This window comes from Meleagris gallopavo, chromosome 3 (assembly GCF_905368555.1).
Source record: "Meleagris gallopavo chromosome 3, MGAL_WU_HG_1.1, whole genome shotgun sequence".
Classification (NCBI taxonomy): Eukaryota; Metazoa; Chordata; class Aves; order Galliformes; family Phasianidae; genus Meleagris; species Meleagris gallopavo.
The window spans coordinates 45,199,685-45,226,132 of record NC_139406.1 but is presented as its reverse complement, the minus strand read 5'-3'; the positions used below and the strand labels follow the sequence as shown (position 1 = coordinate 45,226,132).

At 38.2% G+C, this 26,448-nt stretch overlaps 1 protein-coding gene across 3 annotated transcripts in view; it reads left to right on the top strand.

Annotated features, from left to right (window-relative positions):
- Positions 1-26,448, top strand: part of ARHGAP28 (Rho GTPase activating protein 28) — a 74,269-nt gene that overhangs the window by 16,543 nt on the left and 31,278 nt on the right. For 2 of the 3 annotated variants that reach the window (XM_003204978.5, XM_085220808.1), the window contains one exon: positions 23,127-23,335. In XM_003204978.5, coding sequence (XP_003205026.4) covers positions 23,127-23,335 — 209 coding nt within the window. Of the gene's footprint in view, positions 1-5,952; positions 8,216-23,126; positions 23,336-26,448 lie in introns of those variants that run through there. The other variant, XM_085220809.1, reaches the window with a different exon arrangement.

Sequence of the window (26,448 nt, the reverse complement as noted above, 5' to 3'; positions counted from 1 at the left end):
TCCCTGTGGCATACTCCAGAGCATACATAAAGTGCTTCACAGGATTGTGGACAGAGTGCCAAGCACTCTAGGAATCACCCCTTGCTTAGTTTTTCTGCTTTCTTAAAAATCCCTCTTCAGCTTTGAGGCCTAGCTTCTGACTTCCATTTTTCTTCCATCCTACCCCCCGCTTTTTTGCTTTTTTAAGCTTAGTAGTCACCTCCAGGCAGGGTTAGACCTCAGGTTTTCCATCGAAAAAACTCCAGTATAGACCCCATCGAGGACAATATTTTATACTGAGCAATGGTCCTACCTGGAGTTATTCAAAACTCCTTTTACTCAGTCTGTGAAAAATGACAACTTCAGCTGCAAAGGAGAAAGGAGATTGTAATAAATCCTTAGGCATTGTCAGCATATATTCCATAGGGGCAATTGGCTGTTAAATCAAATCAAAGAAAACCTTTAGAGCAGTAGGCTCTGTGATGTGCCTAACAGAATACCCTGCATGAGATACTTCAGTTCCATAACTCCAACCCAGCTGTAACTACGGCAAGCACTTCAGGCACTCAGCCTCCATTTCTTTCCAGTATCTCTGAATCGTTGTGAAGAATAGTTATAAGTTACTATTACTAAGCAAATTCTCAAACTGTAGAGCCAGATGTGTAGCCTGCTTGAAAATTATAATTAGACAGGGATGATGAAGCAAGCAGAGACAGTTCTTGCTGCCATGGCAACTTGCTCAGTCTTTTGTTTTAGGGTTAAGTTTCCTCAGTTTCCCTAGGAGCAGATCATTATGTAGTGCTTTAGAAATCAATACTTAGTGCTTTAAAAACAACATTTTCCACAGTATGGCCTCTCCCATGCTTCGTACCCATCTGCGTCTTTACATGTATTTGTGCATGTGTTACTCATCTCTGCTCACTCTCCATGGCCCTCACAACAAAATATTACCAGCATTACAAATGTCTGGCCATCTTCAAACAGCTGCTAGATTTTGTATGCAGCCTGCCAGAAATAAAAATACAAATAGAAGAAATATTCACCTCTTTTCCCCAGTTATAGAATTGGCCTAGGGCCTGGGAAAGACAACGCACGGTCTTCAGTCATTGTTTAAATTAAAGGCTTAGATATCCCCACATACATCTATAGCCTATGGGGCTAGAAATAATTCTGACTGGATCAGAACAGTAGCTTTATGCCTAGCAGGACTTGAGATAACAGCTTTAAAATTGCCATGTACTTGAATATGAGAAAGACATTGGCTTTTTGTTGTTATGTTGTTCTTATATGCCTAAATATCTGAGTTTATGTAGTGAGAAAGAATTCCATCTCTGAAATGCTGCTGTCTTAGGGGCACAAAATTTTATGCCTGACACGGCCAGAGAACACAGTGCATTGTACTTACGGTAAACAGCATTTTTCAGTGTAGCTGTACAAAGCACAGCATTCAGGAGGCTTTTTCTTCAGATCTCCAGTGCGTGATAACAACAACAATAATAACAGTATTTTCACTGCACAGAGAAACAAACGCCATGAGCAGAGCTGGTGTAAGCAGTAGAAATTTTATGACTTATACGAACAAGTCTCTATGTACCTTGGAATCGAGCCAGCACACTAGAATATCTGTCCTACCACAACATGGCCCTAAATTTTAGACATCCTGTGATCCTCAAATCAAATCTTTTCTTCAGATCCAACACTTTCTGTAAGTCACAATTAGCATTATTCTTCTGTCTTGCAAGAAAGCCCAGTGGAGGCAACCACTGGCACTTGGGTATGTGATAGTGATTACATGGACCTTGGGCTTTCCAGCTGCATTTAAGCAAGTGTGGCAAGTGACTGCAGGCCTGTGTAGGCTGTGCTGTGTATTTTAGAATGAGAGATAATGGCCTTAAGTTGTGCATAGGAAGGTTCAGGTTTGGTATTAGGAAAAATATCTTCTCAGAAAGATTGGTGAGGCATTGAACAGACTGCCCAGGGAGCTGGAGTCACTGTTCCTGGAGGTGTTCAGGAAAGGGGTAGATGTGGGACTGAAGGACGTGGGTCAGTGGGTATTGTGATGATAGGCTGATGGCTGGACTATATGATCTTAGTGTCTTTTCCAATCTTAGTGATTCTAAGAATCTATGATGAAATTGGTGTCTCTGTGTATAATTAGTCTGAGCACTGCTATTGAAACCAGGCTATGCTGCGTTCCAAGTCCTATCCCTCATGGATCAGTTAGGTCTCCAGACTGAAATCAAGCGAGGGAGATTTGTGTCTCCTGGCACTCTTAATGTCATTGAATTGTGACAATGGTAAACAATAGTAGTATGTTGAATTTTGAGTAGCTCCTTTTCATGTATTTTTTTTTATTTCATACTAATGTTTTAGTCTCTCCTATTTTATTCATAATGTTGAAATGGCTGTGATGGTTCTCAGTAAAGAGGTTAACAATGATTCCTTCATTACACTTGCTAATTAAATTTTATTTTCTTCTGCTCTCTTTTTTGATGTATTGTACAAGACTGGCCTCTCAAATTCTGCCTGACGGCCAAGCCTACTTTGCTTTTTTTTGTCAAATACTTAATAAAACCTTAGAGTAACTCAATATTTATGTTATACATGGTAATTAGATATGGCTTTGCCTTGTGTATGTTTCTGTTTGAAGAAATGAACTGTGGAGATTGAACATTTGCTATTGATTGAACTTTTTCAGAGCCATAATAATGTATACAAAGTAAAACAACTTTTTTTCTATTAGTGTCCAGCAGAATTTTCAGACTGTTTAGTTAAGGATTTTTTCAAAGTCCTTTTACTGGAACACATATCTTGATTTACAGTCTCCTTCAAGTAAAATGCAATAAAAGTGCTGATTAAATTAGCATTACCTAATGGGTGAAACTATTAAGACATTTTATTTAAATTAAATCCTCACCTCTACAAAGATGTGAAATAGTTGATGGACTGCTAGATACTCACAAGAAACTCATCTCAGTTCTTAAAATTATGGTAACTGGCCAAATAGTAATTTGGCAGTTATAGTTACTTTTAAACTCACATTAGTGAAGAACATCTGTTAACATAAAAATATCTCAGATACATTACAGTGGTTTAACTGTAGTTAGTTTAGCAGTGCTTGGTTAACATCTAAAGGTTGAGGGGAGAACAAATGTCTTATATTTGGCAATTGTAATCTAGAACTTTTATCCATTGCTTGGCTTTGTTTGGCTTTAGACAAAGTTCCTCTGTTTCTCTTCAAACTGTAGTAATCCTTCAGCCCTTGATGTCATGAATTCTAGTTTTCCATACTCTTTATAACACTCTTTGAACCCTTAGCCCATATCATATGTTATGAATATTCTTTTTTTGGCCAAGAGATGCTGGCAATCATTTTAGACTGCGGGAACCCTACCTCTGACATTTCATTGTGTGCCAAAGCCATGGAGCAACTGCAGAAGTGACAGAATGATCAGTTTGGAAAGATTGTTTGGGATGAGGAAAAGTAAAGATGGGAAGGATCAATGAAAGACATGACTTTTAAGGGTCAGAACATCACTGCCCAATTTAAACTGTACCTAGAAAAGCCTCTTCATGTTCAACCTTGGTTAAAGGTGGGAACATAGGCTGGGCTGCAGAAGGAGCAAAAGCCAAAGACTGGTCCTGATGAGGAATGGCAGTTCTGCAGACTATCAGCTTAGATCCTTCTTCACCTGTAAAAATATATTGCAATTCAGGTATACTATGAAGCAATGATTTTCCTTATCTTCTTGCCAGGTGACTGATATGGGTTCTTACTCATCATTTCCCCCTCACTCAGTAATTTAGTGACTCTTCCATCAGACTGTTGTCCTTGTACTCTTTCTCTTCTGGTCCTTCTTGTTCTGTTTTTGATGTGCAGAAATAGAACAAAGGTGCTCCAGGGGAGGGTCAGACTGGCCACTGGGAAAAATATCTTTACTGTGGTGATCATCAAGTGCTGGAACAGGCTTTCTTGAAAGGTAGTTGATGCCCGATATTTTGGTTAGCTCTGAAGGAGTCTTGCAGTTGGACTCAGTCCAACTGTTCTTCGAAAGTCACTTCCAACGGAACTCTTCAGCTTTGAAAGAAACAATGGCTAAAGGACAGTATGTCACTTCTTTTGGGAACTGTATTGTAAATCCTTGGGTTTAGGACAAATAGCATTTTATCTATGATCCAGTAATGAAAGAAGAAAGATAGGCTTTTGTTGTAGGACAGAAGGACAACAGTAGTTGACTGAAAACTAAGGTGCAAAATCAGGGACCCACTTGAAAAAAATCCAGTGTTTGTAAACTCATCACAAAAAATTACTTCCCAGTCACATGGCTCCACATAGTGTTTCCAGTGTACATATGGCCCTGGCTTGTGGCTTTTGCAGCAGGCGATGGAAAACAAGCTCAGGATCTTCCTGTTAATTTACTTGTGGCGGAGGTTTTTTCCACTGGGCAAGTTCATTTGTCAAGGTGACCTTCACAGCCGACACTAAGCTTTAGTGTAGATAAAGAATGCCGTGTCAGCTAATTTCTGAAAATCAGCTCAGTGGCCAGCAGTGCAGGCATGTTGCAAAACAAAACTTTTCCTACAGGCACTGGGAGGATTTTTCTGTTCCACAGCTTTCGTAATATCGGCATTGTGCATTTTACAGTCTTTCTTCTGTCATGTTCTGTAAACTCTCTTCTCTTGCATGGCTGATTTTACGTTTAAATGGTCTCTAGGTTAAATAGTTTCTTTTGAAAAATCCCTACTCCATAAATTAACGTCCTCCTAGTCACAGCTAAGATCACAATTAAATCTTAATCTATCATGGTTACAGGTAAGAGGTTTTACAGATCCCCTGACAAAGTCCAGACAGAAGCAGATCTTCAGAGATCTCCTCCAAGATCTTTTAATCTTTCATGGCTTCTAAGGAGCTGAGGTCAAGTCTGGACTGCTGGGCCATGAATATCTTCTTCCTATCTGAATTGCTGCTTTAAAATACATTACTTATTAAGTCTTAAGACATTGCCATTCTTCTATCATGAAAAACAAGCCAGATTTGGAGCATGTGTATTTAATGCAGCTCAGTGTTAATGTAAAAGCCTGGAGAAGAGCCTCTGATTTTTACTCACTAGCAGCTGGAATAGATCAATATGTAGAGACCCTGGAAATAGAAGTCATGTTTCAGAGGAAACCACTACACAATTAGGATCATGCCAGTTTAATTTCTGTGGAATAATTAATCCAACAATATTTCTTCCAGTTCATTTCTTGTAGTTTTATTTTCATGCTTGCCATATGACATCAGTTAGACAAGTCCTCAAAGCAATTCCCCAGCAGCAGTGACCTGTTAAAACAGAAGACTGTATTTAGAAGCAGGATCAAAAAAAGAAAGGAATTTTTTTTCTCAGGGAGAAAGAAGTTTGGGTTGGGTTGATCAGAATAACCTACAGAGCATTTTTTAAGCCAAGAAAAAAAGGAGCCAAAATCAGAAAAAGCTGAAACATATCATTGCAACATCTTCTAAATGAACAGTTTTGTTTCTAATTTATGTAGGTTTAATGTTGAACAGAAAAATAAAACAAAGTCAAAATCATTGAGATCAAACTGTTTATTGTTCTTCTGAATTTCTACGTGAGAAGAAAATGGCTTTGTTTCAGATGAACTGTAGATGAAGATTTTTTTCAATTACTCATTTGGCCAAAGCCCTGACACTTTAAATAGCAAATTGTTTTGGACTGGTTTTTACATTCAGATGCAGCAATGAGGTTAGGCATTTGTCTCATGGTAAGGACAACCTATATATTTCTGCAGTCATAAGATGGAGTCAACAGGAGTTCTATTTTATTTCTTAGCATTTAATTTTCGAATAAAGAATAGGATGAAGCCACATGCATCAGGAACTGTCAGTTGTATGACATTCAGTATATGTGCTGAAATATTTCATCCTTTTGTCCCTGTGTACGATGAATAGGGAATTAGCGCAGAGCTAATTCTTAACTGATCATGACACAGAGTCAAATCAAAACGTATAGATGCGGTACTTAGGGACATGGTTTAGTGCACAATATTACTGGCAGGTGGACGGTTGGAATAAATGAACTTAGAGTTCTTTTCCAACCTTAATGATTTTATGAATTAAGATACCAGTGTAGGCAGATCCTTGTGTAATTCAGATCCTTGCCAGCTTCAGTAGAACACCTGTGTATATGAGTTCACCACTATTTATTTTTCATAGTACAGCTGTGATTAGGACTCACCCTTGTGCTGGTCCAGAAACAGTCAGAGAAAAAAAATAAATAAAAGATTTTAAAGCATATTTAAATTGCTAATGGCAAGACTTTTAACTTAAAGATTTATTTAAATTGTAGTTCAGTAAAACATTGTATTTTGGAGGTATGTTAAATGCAAGGGCATGGCAGAGAGATGCTCACTGTTCCTTTGCTTTCACGTATTCAAAATGCCCAGTGAGCAGTTAACCACTTCTAGATTTTAACAGTTCTTTGCGAGAACCTCACTGTCCTCTCCTATTATGGACAGCAAGGCAGACATCCATAGCTGAGCTGAATTGCTCTTTGGAAGTGGTTTCCTTTCCACTGGCTGCCACTAGGAGCCTATGGCACATAGTGCCTTAACCCACACATCCCAGTTCAATATCTAGTGTTAGATGAGATGAACTAGTGCTTAGTGTGACACAAGAAGAGTTTTAACTGCTGACAGCAGCCTGAGAGAGGATAAGCTTACTGCGAATTGCTGCAGGTGAGTTGGTCTTGCTTCTTCCCCTCCCTCCTGGCCTGCATTTTTCTACACCACACAGACAGCAAGCTGCTATGGATTTGGATTCCTTTCATATTTACCAAATGCAACCAAATCTCACCTTAATTTCTAGGAAACCACAGGGCACTGTTACCAAGCCTTTTGTAAATCTCATCAGAGAGCAACTTTGGGAAAAGGCAATTCTCTATTTATATTTATGTATTTTTGATCTCTACTTATTTAAACTATATATATCTGTTTATACAATGCTTATAATTAAGTATAAAATTACTTTAATTTCCTCGTAGCGGTTTATAAAGAGTAACTGAAGGAGCAGTGAATTATTTTTAAAAAGAGGGAGAAGGCATCCTTGAAGGAAGGAGAGGCAGTCTTGTGAATATTCAGCCTCTGATGGAATGCCTGTGGGAAGTGACACTGTAGATGTATTTAGCTGGGAGGATTGGACTAGCATCACATTGCTGTTTCACACAAAGAAATATTAGCTGCCAGGCAGCTGATAGTCCCATTTTTTTTTCTGCTGAAGATCTTTAGCTATATATTTAGAGGAAGTGAAGAATAACAGAAAGCTTATAACCATAAAATCAGATTTCCTTTTGAGAGATCAGTTTAAGTATTTCAATGGATAAGTAAGCTTGGTGAATGGAATTTAGTTGGACCATCTCAAATGCTTTCCATGTTTCTTGGGCCTCTTTTTACTGCAGTAACCTCCGGTGGTAAGAAATAGTCTGCACATGGGCCGTCCCCAAACTGCAACTTCTGTCATCCCTGAATTTCAAGAACTTACCTAACATGGCAAAAGAAACAACTGTGGGCCAGTCTATGCAAAACGTGATGCTCACTTTTGACAGCATTCATCTGCATCTCCCACTGTAAAAAAAAAGCAAGAAAGGCTTCCCCATAAATGTTTGATATCTTAATAGCTGTATTCTGGCTCGCTTCTCTTTCTTAGCTGGCACTGTGCACTGGAGAAAGCTCCTCATTAATTTTCATCTGGTCATTTACAATTTTGGAGTTACGTTAATAGCCTTGTCTTACATCTCTTTAGCAGAAAACACATAAATTGGCTCTGTCTTTTTCTGTGCCACCCCACACGGACTCTCCTGAATTACACTGCAGCTAGCACTGATTGCTTTTTTATTTCTCCTCTTAGGAAATGGATAAAAGGCTTAAGTTCTGACACAAACAGGAAAACACACTAAGAGGATTTATCCTGAAGGCATCTACTCTTTAAATAGTGATGGAGCAGTGTCAGTCCATTTCCCACAAGGGCCAGAAGCTCCACCGCTCTTTGTTCTCACAGCCCTTGTATGACTAGAGGCAGAATATCCTATCACAGGCTGTCAGATAGCTCCCAGAATAAGCAACTTTGTGATCATAGGCTGAGAAAGAACTTACTGCCGCTAGGAGCATGAAGAAGTTGAGTTTCAGAAGAACTCTTCCCTGCTCCCTTAAGAATAGCACCAAGGATTTGTTCTGCTGCGAGGTAAGATTTGCAGAATTTACTAAATCAATAACTTAGCCTCACAGACCCTGCTCCCTCCCTCTTGTTTTCTTAAATAAGGAGTGACAGGAGAGGGAGTAAGCTGACAGAGTTATCACTAGTGGAATTTTCCAGCTTTTCCAGACAGGAAAGGGGGGACAAAAAAAAAAAGATCCACTGCAGAAAAACAACTAGACAAAGTGCAAGTGAAAGAGACTGCAAGATAGGCATATGGACGTTGTTTTTTTAGTTCAAATTGAAATAGCATGAAAATAACAAAATCCTAATAATACACCCCTGTTTAAGGTTTTATTGACAAAGTGTGTTTCTAGATTATTATACTCTGTTGTAGTACAACTTTTTCCTCACTGTTTATGCTGTTTTAAAATGTATGTCCAGAGGGAGAAAAACCTTTACTTCAAATCAAATTAATCACATTTTCCCCCTTTTTTGCTTTCATTTGGCTTGGCATTCAAAATTTGCCTTTTTTAGCCTTTATCTTTTGAATGTCATACAGATGTTTGTGATACTGCTGTGTATTTCAATTCAGTGTTGTGTCTGTAATTTAACTTGCACACAAGTAGAGGGTCACAGAAACCTGGCTTCATGGTATATCATTCAATGGAAGAAAATGAGGTCTGACAGTTTAAGTGTTGCACTCATCTAGATTACATAGCTAAATGAGCTGAAGTGTTTCTACAGTCACAAATACTTTATCTAAATCCCCATTTTTCAAGTTGTGCTCAAATCTGTCTTGGTTCTGTACAGCTAGCAGGCAGGGATTTGTTGGCTTTTCTAATGGATGCTTTCCATTTGAAGGTGCTTCTGTCTGGTAAAGTGCAACAAGGTCTGGTGGTGAGCAGTTAAAACAGTTGAAAACTGTCATGAAAACTGGAAAAAATCAAGGGAGCTGAAAACAAGGACATTCCATATTGTTTTAATCAAACTGGAAGCTTATTTATGGAGCCTAAATAAATGAAAATACAGACAATAGGCCATCAGTCCAGCACTCAAGGACAGGATTTCTCATCCCACATTTAGGAATTCCAGGGATTTTCTCTCCTGACGGCTGTTCAGTGTGGTGTTTACATCTCCACATCTCCAAAATAAAGATAAGGAGTGTTAGAGGAATTGCATTTGAGGAACTCCTGTTCCCTTAGAGTTAGCTAACACTGAAATAGCCAACACAATGTTTCCAGTTCCAAAGTCTCCCTGCAGTAAAATGTCGTGATCCAGGGTCATGACCTCTGACAGAAATAATTCTCTGTGCCTTGGGGAAAACTTTTCAAGGATTTCTTCCCCTATTGTCTCCTCTGTAGAAGCATCACAAGACATATACTGAGTATCAAAGGAAAGTCTCGAGTGGCATGAGATGCTGCAGAGCAGCACAGTATGATGATCATGATCCAATATGATGAATACAGAATAGAGTTTAGTTGATTTTGATTAGACGGAAAGAACAAGTACTTTCTTGTCACACATAAAATTTCACTGAAAGTAAATCCAGGCAGCTATTGTCCCAGGTGATCTGAGTTATACTAGCTAAGTTATTGATTTAGAATATTTAGAATAAAAGAATCAGATCACCGGGTTCATTCTGAAATTTTTACTGGACAGTTAAAATTCTAGCACTAAGAGATTTTTCTTCAGCAAATAAGGTGTCATTACGGGACCCAACAGTGTTCAGTCAGGATGATAGAGCTTACTGGCATCAGTGGCATGCCCAAACTACCTTCTGTGATTTTGCAACTTATTTTTCAAATTAATAGAATTCTGAGGGGTCTCAATTGCTGGTTTTTCTCCTGATTGGTCCCAATGAAGATGATCCGATCTATGCAATGAAAACATAACACATTCCTAGAAGCTAGGGCTTTTCCAGGCAGGGCTTTGGAATGCATTTCAAAAGTGATTCCTAATTCTTAACATTTCTGAGACATAGAAATGCAGATGTTTCTAAATAGCTAGAATTTATCTACTGTTAATACTGTTTCAAGATAATCACCAAATTCTGATAAAGATGAACCAAATGTTATCAAAATTTCTTCAAGTTTTAATTACTCTTTAGGAAAAAGCCTTTTAAAATGCATTGTTTTGGAAAACTTTTGGTGGTGAACTATGCGTAAATGATCACAGTGATATGGCAGCCTCTTAATTTGATACATCTTTCTCCTACAAAATAGACTTTGAATGAAGTCTATTCCATTTTTATCTCATCTTAGTCTTCTATTTGGCAACAAATTAACGTTGATCTCTTAGTTCATGACTTAAGAAACATTCTGTTACATATGTTAAATGGCTTTTTCACAAAGGATTCATCTTCTTCTAGATTACCAAAATATTCCTTCCCTTTGTTTGAATCTTTGCTGTGTATTCATGTATATATGTATGTATGAAACAATATATAATGATCTTTCCCTTAGGGTACTGTGTGTGTATTTCATAAAGGAAAAAGAGATTAACAGTACATTACAATACAAACAGACTGACTTTATGGCAATCTTGCAAAAACTCATGCCAAACAAAAGAATAAATAACAGCTGTTTCAATCACAGCCAAATTTAAAAGATAAGCCTTGAATTTAGGTGGTCAAAATTCCAGGAAGCTGAGCAAGCTTAATGTCTGCAGAAAAAGACAATGAGTGTAATTGCATGTAAAAATTGAAGGAAAATTTTCTAATGTCTCTGTGACTTAAAAGCCTCAGTATCACTTTCAAAACCAAGTTTGCATTCAGGAGCATTTATCCTCCCTGCAGCTGAATAGGGTTTGTGCCTTAAACTCTTCAATTGCTTCTGAAACGAGTTAGGTGACTGTCCCTCTTCGCCCTTTTTGAATTCATAACCTGTGCCTGGAGTGACAGAAAAGACACTAGACCAAGCAGTGGCTGAATACCGACCAAGGATACCAACTGAAACCAAAGAACTAGAGATTTAATCATGATTATTCCTTTGTTTTACTGAAAAGCTATCTAGTCACTCTGTTTTTGATTAAACATGTGAAGATGTGTTAGTCTGTTCAAAATCTTGTGGACGCATTTTGAATCAATTGTAACTGATGTAAATATAGCCCTTGACTGGAAATCTGCCAGAGTTAGTGAGCTGCAACAGTTCAGTCATGATGCACTTTATCAAAAGCATGGATAAGTAATTCAGTGTCCTCATGGAAAGGATAATATTACAGCTTTACAACATTCATAAGGTGCCTGTGTAGTGAAAGATCTAACATGATCATTAAAAGATGGATGAATGCCCTGTGAATCTTCATCCCCTAGCATGGATCATGGCTTTTATCTACGCAGAAGTGGGAAGAGGTGCATGTATTCACCATGACAAAGGGCACTGAAACAGCTTAGTTGTACCCATTTGACATGAGCATGTGAGCTTTCAGACATGATTTACTGTGTTTGCATAGCAATACTAATTACTTTTTAGAGGCTATCCAGCCAAAAATACGCACAGGGTTGACAAAGCTCAGCAACAAACTTCAGCTATGCTCTGCAGGAGTTAGAGATTAGCATTCTATTTCTCACAATGTACCTGACTTTAAAATCACAAACTGTCTCTTGTATCAGAGCTGGTATATCTTTAAGGACTCTTTCTTCAGTGCACAAGAGCTTTCCGTCCCTAGGTGTAGCAAATCAGAAAAGGAAGGCTAGAGACCAGCATGGCTGAACTGGGACCTGCTGGTCAAACTGAAGAGCAAGAAGAAAATGCACAGGCAGTGGAAAAAGTGACAGCTACCAGGGAAGAGTATAAGGAAGCTGCTAGGCTGTGTAAGAATGGGGTCTGGAAAGCCAAGGCCAAGTTTGAACTAAACTTGGCTTGGGATACCAGAAAGAACAAGAAAGGCTTCTACAGGTGCTGGGGCTAATTAATACTCTTCAATATCTTCATCAGTGATATCAACAGTGAGGTCAAGTGGACCATCTGCAAGTTTGCTGATGACACCAAGCTGTAGGGTGTGGTCGACACACCAGAGGGACGGGATGCCATCCAGACAGACATAGACAGGCTTGAGCAGCGCGTTCAGATGAATGTCATGAGAATCAACAAATCTAAATGCAAGATCTTGCACCTGCATCAAGGCAACCCCCATTGCCAATACAAGCTGAGGGATGAAAGGATTGAGTGCAGCCCTTCTGAAAAAGACTTTGTGGTACTGGTGGATGGGAAGCTGAACATGAGCCAGCCCATGAGCATGCCCTCGCAGCCCAGAAAGCCAACCATATCCTAGACTGCATCAAAAGAAGCATGGTCATCAGGTCAAGGGAGGTGATCCTGCCTCTCTGCATTGCTGAGGCCTCACCTGGAGTACTGTGTACAGATGTGGAGTCCTGAGTACAGGAGAGACACAGACCTGTTGGAATGTATCCAGAGTAGGGCCACAAAAAATGGAATGGAACACCTCTCCCATGGAAGACAGGCTGAGAGAACTGAGGCTCTTCAGCTTGGAGGAGAGAAGGCTGTGAGGTGACCTTTCAGTATATAAAGGAGAGCTACAGGAGCAGCTTAGAAGAAGCCAGAATAAACTAGTAACTCAAAATAGTCAAAAGTAATACCTTCCTGCAATACACTATGCTTATGAAAAGTAATACTTCCAGACATGGTTCTGGGCCATCCACTGTTTGTACTTCCCAGGATAACACTAAAAGGCATTTTATACCTTTGTTAATATGGTTGAATCTAATACTAATGTCCAGCTATAACTTCTGTGTTGAAGACTTTTCTCCAGTGAGATTTCTTCTGAGATTTGCTCACAAATTTCCAGAGATTTTTTTTTGTTGTTGTTTTACTCTCTCGGTGTCAGTATTAAAATACATTAACTTTCAAACCTTATGCACTAAAATCATTTGTCTGGCTTCAGTAAGGCTGCTTATAGAACTCAGAATTACTCATATCACTGAGGAACTGCAAATTATGGCATTATGTTTTGTAAATATTAGTGGTCTCTAGCTTCAACAGTTTCAAGAGCTGCAATGTATTTGAATATCTAGCTTTGAAATACCTGGCATGTTGCAACTTCTCTCAGAATGTTTATGGATGAAATAGTTCAGATAAGTCTCTAAAATAAAATTAGCAAAAGAAAAAAAAATGAAGTTGAGGAAACTAGGAATCTGCTGGTTACTGTCTGCAGGTGTTGCACATTTTTTCTTATTCTAATATCTGCCTTTTTTATAGACATTGCAAAGAAATGTAACATAGTCAAATATTTCCATCTCTCATTGGTGTCCAGCTTGGAAGCATCACTTATGTTTTGGCTCCTGACATATAAAAATCTTTTTCATAGACAAGTAATACGAACATTCAAACACAAATTAGAAAAATGTCACTCGAAGTTTAAGGTGTTGCTTTGACAATTCCCATGAAGATGTTCCTTTTATCACCTTATAATGAACATAGAAATCATTTTAAGGTCACAGAATGTCTTTTATAATTAATTGATAGGAACTTTAAAGCAGTTTTTTGTTTCTCTCTTTTTTCCTCTGTTGAAAACTGGAGAATATAATAAAGTAAATTTTATCTTTGGTCCACCATGTCCTCTGCAAATGTCTGTTCTTTGGAGATCTGTGATCTTCTTCTTGGTGTACCCTGGCTGTTGGCTTTGTCTCCTTCAACTCTAAGCTTCTACTCTTCAGCTTTGTTCTGTCCTCAGTTTTGGTTACATCTCCCATCCTCTGGACAGGCCTCTCATAGGCTTATCTGTAAGCTTATCTGAAAAAATATTTTCTTGCCAACACATTTATGTGCTTATATTATAAATGAAAATTGTCTAAATGAATTTCCAACTGGAGTCAACTGCATCTTTTTTTAAAAAATTCAGCTTTGTCTTTATGCTTACACAGCTATGCTTCTAGTCACTGATGTCCTGACTGAGAGAAATTACCAAATAATATGTTATTATCTAATTTTAAAATGAGTGAAATGAAGATTAATTTATTAATAAGAAATTAGTTGTTTAATTTCCCTCAAAAATGTTAGTCAAATCCTGTTTTAATGTAGCTTGCTTTTTATGGCCTAAAGGTGAAACTAAAGGTCCACTGCCTTCAGCAAAGCCAAGAAGGTTGGTTTACCTCTGTTAATATGACCTATCTGCTTGGGATGCTCTGATGATTTTTATTTTTTTTTAAGAATTTGAAGTATGTTTTGGCCCTGAACTTTTTGTAAATATTTATAACTGGTTGGAAAGAGAGGCTTGTGTGTGACTGCTTCTGATAAGGACATATGACTGTCAAATGCCATTGAAGAAACACACCCATCAGCTGTAGTCCTCATCCCTTCCCAGTGTTTGTAGTCTCACTGTGCTGTACTGGTGTGTCCTCCACATGGCTCTGTGCAGAAAGCACTTCTCAAATGCCTTTACCTCTACTCAAGGCTCTCACTCAACACAGCCACATTTACCTTCTGGGAAATTGAAGAGGTAGGAGAAAAGGAACAATTTGGGAATGGTTGCAGATGGACTGAAAGGAAGATAGTAGTAGAGATGCTCATTCAGGATAAAGTCACAGAATTTCTTGACATTGATAAGAGTAATCAACGGACAACTTGCTGAAAAACTATTTTTCAGTCCTTTCTATATTAGATGATGTGAAAATTTTTCTTCTGGCAAAAATAAGAACATAGTTCTTTGAGGTAGTTCTTCTAAATATCTCAACTACAATGAGTTATTAAGCAGTTTCACTAACAAAAGTAGAGTCTACTCAGCAAATGTGGGACTCTTTCCAAATTTATACAATCTTTACAAATGTGCTTGAGTGGCAAAAAATAGAATTATGCACACATCTTGGTTTTTGTGTGGCTACAACATTTTCCAGCAGATTTTTCATTCCTTCTCACTGACTCAATATGCCACAAAGTACAATACACCATGGAAAATACAAGCTGAGGGTTCAAAGTTGCCTGACAGCCAATCCAGAACAGCAGAGAAAAATTGAGATGGTGAGAAGTAATGTTTTTCATGCAATTTTTGTAATTTGTAATAACTTCAGAATTAGCAATACCACAGAGAAGGATGTTCTGAATTTAAACATAAGGGATAAATTAAGCCAGTGAGGCTGTAACAGTTTATAACTAGCTGAGAATCTGATCCAGGATTTTAATAATGACAATGTGAAGCTACTCCCCACTCAGTCAAAAGATTTTAAAGTATCTTCCCTCATAAGTATTTTTTTTTTCAGTAAAATAAATATTCAATGTGTTGCTCAGCTTTAAAAAATTAATGTACATTTCAACATCATTTAAGTCCAGTGCCGAGAATACTTTTAAGTATCATGTTCAAAATTATTTTATGTGGATCGCAGGTAGCTGTTAAAATTTATGACTAAAATAAAAATGAATTCTTCAGAGAGTCAACATTCATATTTTGTAGCTCACTCATTGCCTCTTGTATACATTAAAACACATTTAAGGAAAACATTGTCTTAGGAAAATAAGTATGGCTTGTTTGCTTTGGTCCTGAAGCCTTCAAAAAAAAGTATTTACTTAAAAGTGTGTATTGATTATAGTACAGGAGACAGTAACATCTGGAGTTCACTTAAAGCTAAGCACAGAGAAAACTTCAAAGCATATTGCATGACTTCATGCTCCCATTTAGTTTACATGTTCACTCTCAGGAAGTATATGCCCTCTTTCTTTGCTTATGTCAGGGACTTAAAGAGCTTGCAATTGTGATATATGTAATTGCATTAGAAACCTTTCAAGAGACAGTATGGTCCAATTCTTTATGATGCTTCCTTAAGCCAAAATGACTCTATTTGTCTCTTGAAGTGCTTCAGAGAAACAAAGTTCTATAAACAGTATGAGCTCATTAATGATAATATGCATGTTAGTTGAAGGGATAACTCATTTAGAAGGCTCTAAAATAAAAATAATTAGATATTCTTCCACAAATATGACATAAATGGAGGCAAAAATAGAAGGTGTACTGAGAGCTGTAGCAATTTGACCCCTTATGTTTCAGTACTTACTTCATGTCTGATGAGTGTTTCCATATTTCTTTCTCTTTAAAAAACTTGGTTTGTGGCACTAGTCCCAAAAATCTTTTAATAACACTGTCCTGCTTACCTTCCCTATGGACTTTGCTTGGTTTGCTTCTTTGCTTGCTGAATGATTTAATCCTCATTTGAGCACCAGCGCTGGTGCAGTCCCAGAATTTAGGTAGGATCTAATGCAATTCTGCTCACCCATTTCCTTCTCATTCATATGATTGTTTCATTTTTGCTTGCTACTTGAAGTGACACCCTAGGTAGCTGCCTGCACTCAGCTACAGAATGAAATGTATCTGCCTTGTGCTTTCTGTACAGCTTAAGCAAGTAGCCAAGGACCTGTAATCTTACTGTAGTATGTCCAGGGCCATCATATATCTTGATTTTAAATTATGTCGGTGTGGAATCTGAAGGTTTTACACTGGATTTTGGGGTGCTCAGCTATCCAGCAATATCTCTGGATGTCTGCCAGACAACTAGAACTTTTCTGAGACATCTACTCAGCATGAGTAGATAAACAATACAGTGCACAAGCAGTGAGCCCAATGCTCCTGAAGGGCTTGATCAGCATAGGGTACAGCGAACTATCAGATATCCTGGGTTCAGTGCTCAGACACAAAGCGTTTATGCTGTACATGCAAAATAGATCAAACATTTCCTGGAAGAATGGAGTTTCCTCTGGTACAGTGCATGCTCCATGTGCCTATGTTTCTTCCTGGAAATATTTGGTCCTCCTTAGATGTGTGGATGTGTTGCATACAAAATTAATTGGACTTAGGCAAGCACCAACAGAACAGAACATTTGTCAACTCTAATAACAAAATATGTTTAAGATATGGCTACTCACAGACATAACTTTCGCTTGCTGCAGGCCATGTCTAGATGTTTTTTATTCTGTCCATAGCCATTGTGATTTGCATCTACCATATTCTGCCATGATTACTCATCCTTAAATCTTAAGAATTCAAAACCAATGTGTTCTGCTGCCTCTTAATGTATGAGAAAAGAATTCTCTTCCAATTTACTTGGAAAAAAAAAAAATAAGGGATAACAACATACTCTTGTTAGTGTTAATCATTTGGGAATCCCTGCTGCCCTTTGGGAACAGCTTTGTTAGGACAATGAAGACAAAAACCTTTCAGATTTTGACAGATGCATTGAAGCCATATAGTGCACTGTCTCTGTTGTATCAGGCCAGCACTGAAGTGATGTGATTGCCAGCATGGAGGAGAGGTCTGGGTCATGTCCCCAGAGGTCATCATTGCCAGCAGGCAATACCTAGAGAGCATATTCCCTGCTCTCCACTAGCTCAAAGGGTCTGATTGTGAGAGCCCCCACACTGACACACACAAACAGAGAGATTATTCTGCAATCTCTATGCTCAGCCTCAGGGCAGCCACAATGTGGTCGTTGTTGTAGATGGGTCTTCCGTGCCACTGACGAAAATGTTGCATCAGAGAGCTGAAGAGGACAAGGTGAAATGCATTTTTAGATAGCGCAGGTAACATTGACATACAGGCTTCATAGCTGAATGTCCTGACTGCCACTAGCAGAACTGAAGATTAGTTATGAATAAATAAATGAAACTCTTTTAAGCCTTGCAAGTCCTTTAAATCTTACAAGCTTTTTCTCTATTAAATCTTTAAATCCTAAGACTCGTTAAACAAGTCTTTTTGGTCTAAAAAAAAAGTGTTTTCAAAGATAAAAAGGATCTTTGGAAATAAAATTAATTATTTACAGAAGTATCAATTGCAGAATGTTTGTGGAAGTACTGAATATAGCTGATACAGTAATGTGATAGCTCAGCTTATTTTCAAACTCAGCTTTGTAACAGACCAGTGAGAGTAATACGATTTTTGAGTTCCACTAAGCAAGAGGATGAAAAAAATACTGCTGAAGTTAAGTTCCATTTTGCATCTCACTCAAACACTCTGTTGATAGAGAGGCTTGTGACACCTCAGTGCAATTAATGAGCATGATAGGTCAAATGCTAGATCTTAGAGAAAGAAAAATGAAACTTTAGAGTCCACTGCCTACATTTTTTCTAACATCTGCAAGATAATCAGAAAGAGAAGTAAGCAGATGGAGTTGGGAAATGTTGCCTGAGATATACCCCTCTCTGTGATTAAAAACCACTGAGAACAGAGCGAAGGAAGCAAGCAAACAACAAACTGGGTCACCAGGAAGGAAGCAGAAGATGACGGATTTGGGGGAAGAGTGCTGGCTGAAAACAAACTGTGAACTGTGCACAGAGGTAGTATTTCCAGTTGCTGGACTCTGCCTGGAGCTTTTACACATTTGAGGAAAAAAGAAAAAGGAAACATTGGTACATGACTGCTTCCTAAAAATTCAAAACAGACAAAAACATAGTTTTTAGCTAAGAGGTAGAAATACTGTTTCTCTGCCAATACAAGGTACTATCTCCCTTTCTACATCCAAGAAAAGTTAAGCAGAAAGAGCGTAATTGTTTATTTTGTCAGAAGTTGAGTAATAGTTATGATAAACTGTAAGAAAGATTGGGCACAGACAACAACAAAGTACTCTGCTGCTGTTACATTATTCAGGCACTATCAACTTAGCTGGAATGAGTGAGTACGCTGATAGAATGATTGTAATAAGCAAAGGTGGCTTTTGGTGTTCAGATGGCCAGGATAATTTGTTTCCCACTTCTTCCCCCTTCCTTTAAATGTGACTAATTGTGAAGAACTTAATTCAGGATTCACTGAATTAAATCAAACGTAATGATCCACAAGAATAAGATGTTCTGTCTCTGTGCAAACAAGGATTGAATGCTGTTTTTAACTACAAGGTGGCTTTATTACTCCCTGTCTGTTTTATGGATTCTTTACCACCCATTACTTAATTAACTGAAAACACAAGCCTAGCTTTCTCATTAGTCAGCCCATGAGCAATCATTAGATGTCACTGAACCATTTCTTCATGCAGTGTGACTAACCTCTGCTTTGGGGATAGGATAAGAAGTGCTTACTGGATCTGCCATGGCTATCCTGAAATCAGTGTGTGCTGGCAGACCCCCAACAGCTTACTACTGCTTGATATACAAAGCGTAAATCATAGGTACAGTGGGCCTGCTTTGCTATTGCATTCTATCAGCAATTACAAACACACCAGAGTTGCTAACTAGTCACATGCAGATGAATCAACCTCCTTGTGTCCCATGGAAATACCCCGCTTCTTTGCAAAAATTGCTCTCTACCTAATACCGTCATGGTTCTCCTTACTGGCACTCTTCAACCCTTTCTTGTGTGACTGATGCTCAGCAAAAGAAGGGTTCTTTGATAACATTAACCACTGTAGTATACTTTTCCCTTATTTCATTTTCTTTTGTTTTCAAGTATTTTGGTTTGTATCTGCATGGGTTTTTGTTTTGTTTTGTTTATAATTGCATCCTGAAAACAGTTTCAGCTCACTCTGTGAAGGCACTGTAATTTTTTTTTGATACTTCATCATCTTTTTCTACCAGTGTTTTCCATCTAGGAAGCCAGATCTGAGACCCCTCCTGCATTCAGTTTCAGTCAGCCTTTCAGATTAGCTCACCACTGCCTGTATGTGTGAGGTACCAGAGGAAATGGAGCATGAGCTTTGTGATTAGTCCTTGTCTAACCAGACTGCTGTTCAAATTTTCTGTAAGAACAACAGACTTGGCTTAGAAGAAAAAAAATACATCCTTGTAAACTTCTCTACAGACACTGAGGAAAAGGACAAACAAACCAGAAAGCCTCAAGGGTGAGAAAGATATAAGGAACATAGGTTTCCGGCTACCAGAGTTCCCAAGTGACAGGCAACCTGGGCTTGTTGAGCAATTTCTGAGACAGGCATGCTGAGTCAGTACTCGTGTCCTCCAAGAAAGAATTAAAAGCAGTGAGGAATATGCTTTGCTTCCTCAGTGGGAATTCTCTGCTTTTTCCTGAAACTGTTTTCAACAGCTTTGAGTAGAGGAAGTGGAGACAACTGCCATTATTACATAAAACAAGACCACTTCCTCCAGGGCAGAAGCACCAGGTATATGGGTCAAAATGGCAGCCAGAGAACTTTTCCAACACATTAGACTGAGAATAATTGGAGAAGATTTATAGCAGACCACCTGGAAGCAAGCTTCAGTTGTTTACCAATAAGGATAAAGCATCTCTGCCTAATCTTTCTTGTAACAGGAATTTTACACAGTGAGATTTAATCTGGGCACAAGTTTCAGATATGAGATTCTCAGCAGACTTTGTTCAGTTGATTTTCAAAATAGCTCCATACTTCTAATATTGTTGTAAATGCATGTTAATTACCCAGTAACCTTTGACGTATTTGGTAAAGCTGGTTGTCACAGCAGTTGTTGCCATGTTACGTGATCTGTTTTGCATTTAGCTTTTCGGTATGGTAATATTACAGAACTCACTGTGAGGAGAAAAGAAACAACCCGCCAAGCCTCTTTCTTCCTAATATGGTGAAATGAAAAGCCCTGGTTTGAGTTAGCTGTTAGAAGTGCTGATGGAGTCAAAGCCCAGGGATCAGTCTGGTGTGGTGCCCGAAGAGCACAAGGGTCATGGTCAAGACTCACTCTGGGAGGGCAGGAAGTGTTTAAATTCCCTGACCATGACTAAGTGATGGAAGGCAGCAAAGTGGAAAAAAAAAAAAGAAAAACTCCTCTGCTCATCCCAGCATGCCTTTGACTCCAGCACAGCGAGAGTGTTATTTCTACAAGTGCTGTTCCGGGCAATGCTCTAGAGCAGATGTGGAGGCTCATTTTTTAACAAAACTTTAGGCTAATACTGGAATCGATACGTAGTGAGCAGCAATGTGGGGGGCTCAGGCAGAACTCCAAGCTACAGAGGAAGTTGGGGAGGGACACAAGCCCTTGGCATAAGCTCTCTCCTTGCACAGTGCTGAGTGGAAAGGGGCCCCCAAGGCCTTGAGAGTGCCAGGAAGCTTTGCCTTTTTCCTTATTTGTGTTTGCTATCACCTTTCAAACAAAGGAGCAAAACTTCTCATAGCAGTGAGCAATTGGCTAGCAGGGACTGCTTCCCCATCCCAGCCCTCTCCCCACTGACTGCACAGAGTTTTCCTGGCTGTTTCTCAGGGGTTCAGCTTCTCCTAGTTAACATCTCTGCTTCAGGACACTTGGCACAATATTCGTGATATCTGTGAGGCCCACAGTTTTGTTTCCTTGCTGTGCTGAAGGAAGAGAGAAAGGCAAATCGAAACAAAAAGATCCCTGGCCCCATACCCACTACAGTGATGGTTTATTGGCAGGTACCCCAGTCACCTGAGTTGTGTTGAACAAACACTAAAAGGTCACATCCCCTCAGCAGAAGACTGTATGGTGAGCATCCAATAGCTTTAACCACATGTGTCACAAGCTCTTCTCATGTTCTATAGCTGGGACTTATCCTAATTAATAACAGTTTCAGCACTGTGCTTAAAAACAGTCATTTGCCATCTGTGAGAAGAAAAGATAAAAGCACTGAAAGTGACACCTCTTTTCCTGGAGGATATTTGTCTCTATAGCACAGCAGCACATTTTGGCCCTCTGAAGTTTGGTCATCCATCTGAAAGCTTTGCTTCTGGGCAGCTAGCTAGTAGCATATAGGCAGGCTTGCATCCAGATTGTCCACATTACACCCTGCTGTGTTTGAGCTTGGAGCTAGCGTGGAAGGAACTGCCTGAGCCCATCTAAGCGATGGGAGCAGGCCCCAGGACTATAGCTCCAATTAGCTTCATTATATACTGCAGTGTTTTTGCATCCATTAGGAGACCTTAGAAAAGGAGGGAAATACTGAAAAGGAAGCATCTTTTTTTTAATGGAGTAAAAGTGATGTTTGTGGTTTTAAACAAAGGGCTGTTGGCAGGATGATGCCATAAAGGAAAGGAAGAGAAAGGGAAACTGCATTTGAATTAATTCAGATAAGTGAAGGCCAGAAGACCTTATGACATAATTTTCCATTAATTCCTGCAGTCTAGCTCTCTAGTCATAATTATGCTGCCTCTTGACTCCTTTGTACAAATATTGTGGTGGTCTGTATTACTTTCTACTGTAATTACTGTAATTATACTTGCAAAAGCTGTTTAAAGTATCACAGCTGTAATAATGTAACAGAACAGAGTTAGGTAAGACTTTTGCAGTGGGTATTTCATAAAATTTTCTGTGAAATTTTACAACTGTCTTCACCTGTATGAATTTACAATGGGAAAAGAAAAGAACAAAAGAACAAGGGACAAGTTTGTTGGTTTACTAACAATCCAAAAATTAATTTAAGAGAAGAAATCTTTGTGTTGAATTGTAATTTGAAATTTGATTTTTAGTGAATCAATTTTTTTAAACAGTGATTGAAATCTTCTGTTTGCCCTAAAATATATGATTTCACTTTTAAGATTTTTTTTAAAAGATTTTATTTATTTTAAAGTTGTTTTTTAAAAATATTTAAACAGAATTTTCAAATGGAAATAGTAATTATTCTTCTGATCTAAATCATCTCATATTTTTCTTCATAATATGCACAGTTAGTGGGGACAAGATGAGTTTGTAATACATTTCAGTGTTCCCAACTCTGATTATTTTTCCTCAAAAGTATTTCAGTGAGTAAACAAAACAGAAAGAGACAGAAAGAAAAGCTGAGGCACAAAGAAGTTAAAATCCTTTTTCATTGTCTCATTAGAAGAGTAGCAGTATTAGAAATAAAAATTGCATCTCCTGAGTTCCCCTCTCAGGTGTAAAACATTAAAAGTCTTTAAAGAGATAAACTGTTAGATGAAAATAAATCTCCGGTCATTACTTTTATGAGCAAGAGAAATCATGAAGACCACCAGAACTGTACCATTTGCTTCCAACATCTTGTTCCTGGCCTTCCTGGTACAGCCACATTTGAAACCCTGGTTGCATATTAGAAAAGTAAAATATTTTTAGTTTTCATCTCTGTCTCTTTTCAGAAAATCTCTTCCTCGCTGCCGAAGAATTAACAGGATGCTTTCCAATGAGTCAATGCCAACAAGTCCTCCAGTATTCACTCGCTCCAACTCCCAGGCCTCTGTGGACAGCACCTCCATGGAGGACTTCTGGTGTGAAGTGGAGAGCATCAAGGAGAGCAGTGAAGATGGGCCTGAAGAAGCAACACTCTTGGAGTTCAAACCTGCTGATGGTAAGAACATAAACACCAATTCTTCTCCACACCTTAGCATTTCCTGACCTCTTCAGTGATGCTTTTCTCTCTTTCCCTATTATGAGCAAGATGAAAATACAGATTACTTTGAGTCAGGAAAGAGAAACACTAAAAGAAAACTTTATCTCCAGCATTTAATATTCTAAACCAAAATCCACTAAAGGACAGAAAAGTTCAATTAATATATTGGAATTTTCCACTTTCTAGCTTTTGGTAGGATATAAAGTAGAAGTTATGAAAGTCCTGAAGCAGTTTTTAGCTAGATATCATTTTGTGCTATTAAGTTTGGTGGCTGCCTGTTTCTCTAAAATTGACTCAAGGGAATATTAGAGATGAGTCTGAATATAAAGATGCCTACATTCTTCAGCTTCCTAACTTAGTAAAACTCATTGATCTCTTCTATAAATTACATCTGAACAAGTCCTCTAACTTTTCCCAGTTATGATTCCACTTACAAATGGATTTTATTATACAACACAAAATACCAGGTGTTAACATAAGACAAAACTGAAATTTTTCTGAGTTCAAGGCCCACTGATTGTTGCAGCTGTTTTTAGGATCAAGGCCACTAGCCTGGGAATAGCTGATCTAAAGATAGATTTTGAAAGAATGGTGTATTCTCTTCATGCTGCTGTTAACATGAGTGAAGTGTGCTTTTCTTACCTTTACATGCAATAGGATATCATTAATTTTGCTACCAGGAAAAGGGTTGAAAAGGGTAAAGGGTGTTACTTTATTTAGTAATCAAATATGTAACCATTCATGATAAGTATCCAACAGAGAGGTATCTAGCTCTATCTACATGCTGTTTCCATGGGGAATGACTTCCACTCACTAGTTCTAGGCTTCTCTCTTGGGAATAAAAGTAGAAGACCTCCATTTACCAGAAATCTGTTTTCAATAAGGGGCAAGGTCTGGCAGCTTAAAACCAAACTGTACTTCTTTTTGTTGGCCTGTGATCTCAAATAAGGATAGATGGAACTGTAACACTGAAAAATTATGGTTATAGGGACTCGGAAAAGCAATCTGCCTCAGTTTGCCCTTATTGGGAAAATGTGCTGTTGCCACTAAGAAGGTTATCAGTGTTCTTGACTATGTTAGGAAAAACATCACTGGCAGATTGAGAGATGTGACTCTTCTGTTCCACTCAGCACTGGTGGGGATGCATCTGGAGTGCCATGTTCAGTTCTGGGTTCCCCAGCACAAGATGAGATTGTGAACATCATGGTATTTCCCTCATGCAATTATCAGTTGTGAATGATATGTCCATGACTTTTCCCCAACATCAGGGGAAAGTTGCAAGCCAGTTAAGTTAGTAGGACAAGGAAATGCAGGAGCCTATTTTACCAGTTCTCAAAAACTTTCTGTTGCTCTCATCACTGCTCAGCTAAATCTTCACACCAATGCAAAGTGTACTGTACTTCCATATTATCCTTCATCTGATTTCACCTCATTACATTGCATTGATTTTTTTCCTCTCTGTCCCAAATTAAAAATGTGACTGCAATGTAAAATGCAATACATCTCCACACTTCATTTACCTTTATATTGTTGTTTTACACACTTATGTAGTACATACACCCACACACAACTGGGAGTTCTTCTTCTAGTTATTAACTTCAGTAATATACTCACTCTACGATTATAAATCTTAGAAATAATTATGACTTCTATTAAGATACTAATAGGTTAATACTCTTTGATGAGGATCAAAATGCTGAAAATCAATGTGGAAGTCCCCAGTGTAAAATAAAAACAAATATTCATCATCCTGTTGAGATCTCTTTGAGAAGAAAAGGTGTAAAATCCTTAAGAAACCAAAAGGACTATAGCAGTCAGACACTAGTAATATGGTCAAAGACACAATTCTGCATTTGCCACTCCAGATGTGTAATGAGAAAACTTACTCTGCTGATATGTAACTAAGGCAAGAAAAAGTAGATCATAATAAATGGCATGAGTTGAAAATGTAGGGAAAGTGAAAGTCAGGGTGTTTAAAATTACTGTGACATGCAGAACTGCTATTAACACTTAGTTTTAGAACTTTAGAACTTTTTTTATTTGGGCTTATCTGAAATTCAAAAAAAGGCACACACCTTTTCTAGCAGTCTCTGAAAGCAAAAGAAAACTACCACTCAGTAGGTCCTCTCTATTATCTGTTTATCTTCTGATGGAGCAGGATCAACAACAGTGACCCTGCTGAAATGAGTAGCTACTAACTACTATAAAAAATAATATTTTTGAAAACAATATAGTTTTGTTAGCTCTTACTTAAACTTATTTTCATAAACTTTTTGAGAGTTTTTCTGTCTTAAGCCTACGTTTGTAAGCAGCTGAAAAAGAAAAAGGGAAAAGGCCAGAGAAAACAGTCACAAGGGTGCCTGGTAAACAGACAGAATTACATGTCTACTTTACTATTTTTCACTGCATCATAAAAACAATGTTTGATTAAAAACAAAACTCTTGGAAAGAATGTCAGGACAAAAGCCAAAATGAATATAATTTGGAAAATGAAACATGAAAGGTTTTGGGTAGGACAGCAGCACTCACAAATGAAAAGAAGTATTGTTAGGAAGAAGAGTGAGGATGGCAGAACAACCTCAGGATCAAAACTGATGGAGGAGGAATGGAAATCCTGTCATCCTGTCTCCATTGTGATCCTTTCAGCATCTACGATCTGTTTCGTGGCATACAGGATTGGTAAAACCCCAGACTAACAGAACTGTGTTTTTAGAGGCTGTTATTTTTGTAGAGCTTTTTGAAGAGACAAGGCAGTTAGCCGTGAAGCCAGTGATAGCACATGTATGCTCTTTCATTTGCCCGTACCAATCAAGACTGTAATTCTCTTTTTTGTGTATCAAGCAGTCAAAGTGAAGTAAACTGGTGTCTATCAATCTACTGCAGTCCAATTTTACCAAGAGGAGGCAATAAAGAAAGAATGAGAAGATAAGCATATCATTAACACCATTGCTTCAAGAGGAACAATGAGTGTATAGACTAGTTACCTTACAGAACAGTCTGAAAATTAGTCAATTTCCTCTTTGGTGTGTTTAATAATAATAGTAATACCTTTCCTGCAGTCAAAGCTGGAA